At 37.5% G+C, this 1,097-nt stretch overlaps 1 protein-coding gene across 12 annotated transcripts in view; it reads left to right on the top strand.

Moving 5' to 3' along the window:
- Positions 1-1,097, top strand: part of LOC119590818 (nectin-3-like protein) — a 27,674-nt gene that overhangs the window by 8,994 nt on the left and 17,583 nt on the right. For all 12 annotated transcript variants that reach the window (XM_037939558.1, XM_037939563.1, XM_037939569.1 and 9 more), the window contains exons 5-7: positions 41-173; positions 301-491; positions 601-748. In XM_037939558.1, coding sequence (XP_037795486.1) covers positions 41-173; positions 301-491; positions 601-748 — 472 coding nt within the window. The remainder of the gene's footprint in view (positions 1-40; positions 174-300; positions 492-600; positions 749-1,097) is intronic.

Below are 1,097 nucleotides of genomic sequence, written 5' to 3'. Positions count from 1 at the left end.
TGCTTGATAAAAAAATTTTTAAAATCTAATTACTTTCCAGGGCATGTATAAAAGTATATCAACTCTGCGACGTACCTTTGAACCAATGGAAAATGGATTGACGCTGACATGCAGTGTGTCTCACAAGACTCTGAATGTGCCTGAGAATGAAAGCATTCCTTTGAATGTTGTCTGTAAGTATATTTCTTTGTTCCTTTTGTAGTTAATACTGTCTATTTGCCTCCCAATAAGCAAAGGAACTGTGTGATTTTGTTAGATAATCATAGTTATAATAACAATGTGCTTTCTCTACTCCCATAGTCAAACCAGTTGAAAAGCCTGTTAGCACTTACTACCAGATTCGTCCAGGCTCAGACTACGAAGTTAAGTTGAATTTCTCGGCCAACCCACCTCCCATTAGGAAGGAGTGGAGGTATGGAGACAGCTTCCAGAACATTGCTGTCTCTATTGAGATTCCTGGCGCCAAAGACCACTATGAGACATACATGGAGGTATGTGTCTAGAAAGGGGTATATGAAAGTAATTATCATAGCTGGCTCTCTCTATGCTGAATGTTAAAAGCTATATTTCCTCTCATTGATGACTCTTGTTTATTATCAGGACTTAGGCAATGGAATGTACACTGCTACCTTAAGGATTGCTGGGTTTAAAGAGGAAGATGCAAACCAACGGTACTTGTTGGTTGTAGAGAATGAGCTTGGAGAAACGGAATACAAAGTGCGGCTATCAATGGATGATGCCCCCAAAGGTAAGAGAACCATATTATTATTTTTTTTTTCCTTCTCTCTCCAAAAATGTTCTGTGGATTATTTTCAGAAGAGAGATGATACAATGCTGAACAATTACAGTCAGTCAGAATTCAGATAAGTAAATAAGTACAGTTTGTTGGCAGTTCAAAATTTGTGTAAAGTGGCCATCTAGGGACCTAAGTGAATGAATGTGTATATGTTGTCCTTTTAAATTGCATCACTGTGTGTCCTATTTCTGGTTTTAAATATTTGGTGTTCCTAATTTTGCATCTTGATAACCTCCGCTGCATGTTTTGGGTTTTATGCATCGACTGATTCTTAAACCATTCAGAATTTGTTTTAACTTGT

Source organism: Penaeus monodon, chromosome 27 (assembly GCF_015228065.2).
Source record: "Penaeus monodon isolate SGIC_2016 chromosome 27, NSTDA_Pmon_1, whole genome shotgun sequence".
Lineage (NCBI taxonomy): Eukaryota > Metazoa > Arthropoda > Malacostraca > Decapoda > Penaeidae > Penaeus > Penaeus monodon.
Note: the sequence above shows the minus strand (reverse complement) of the source record. Positions and strands in the feature narration are given on the sequence as shown.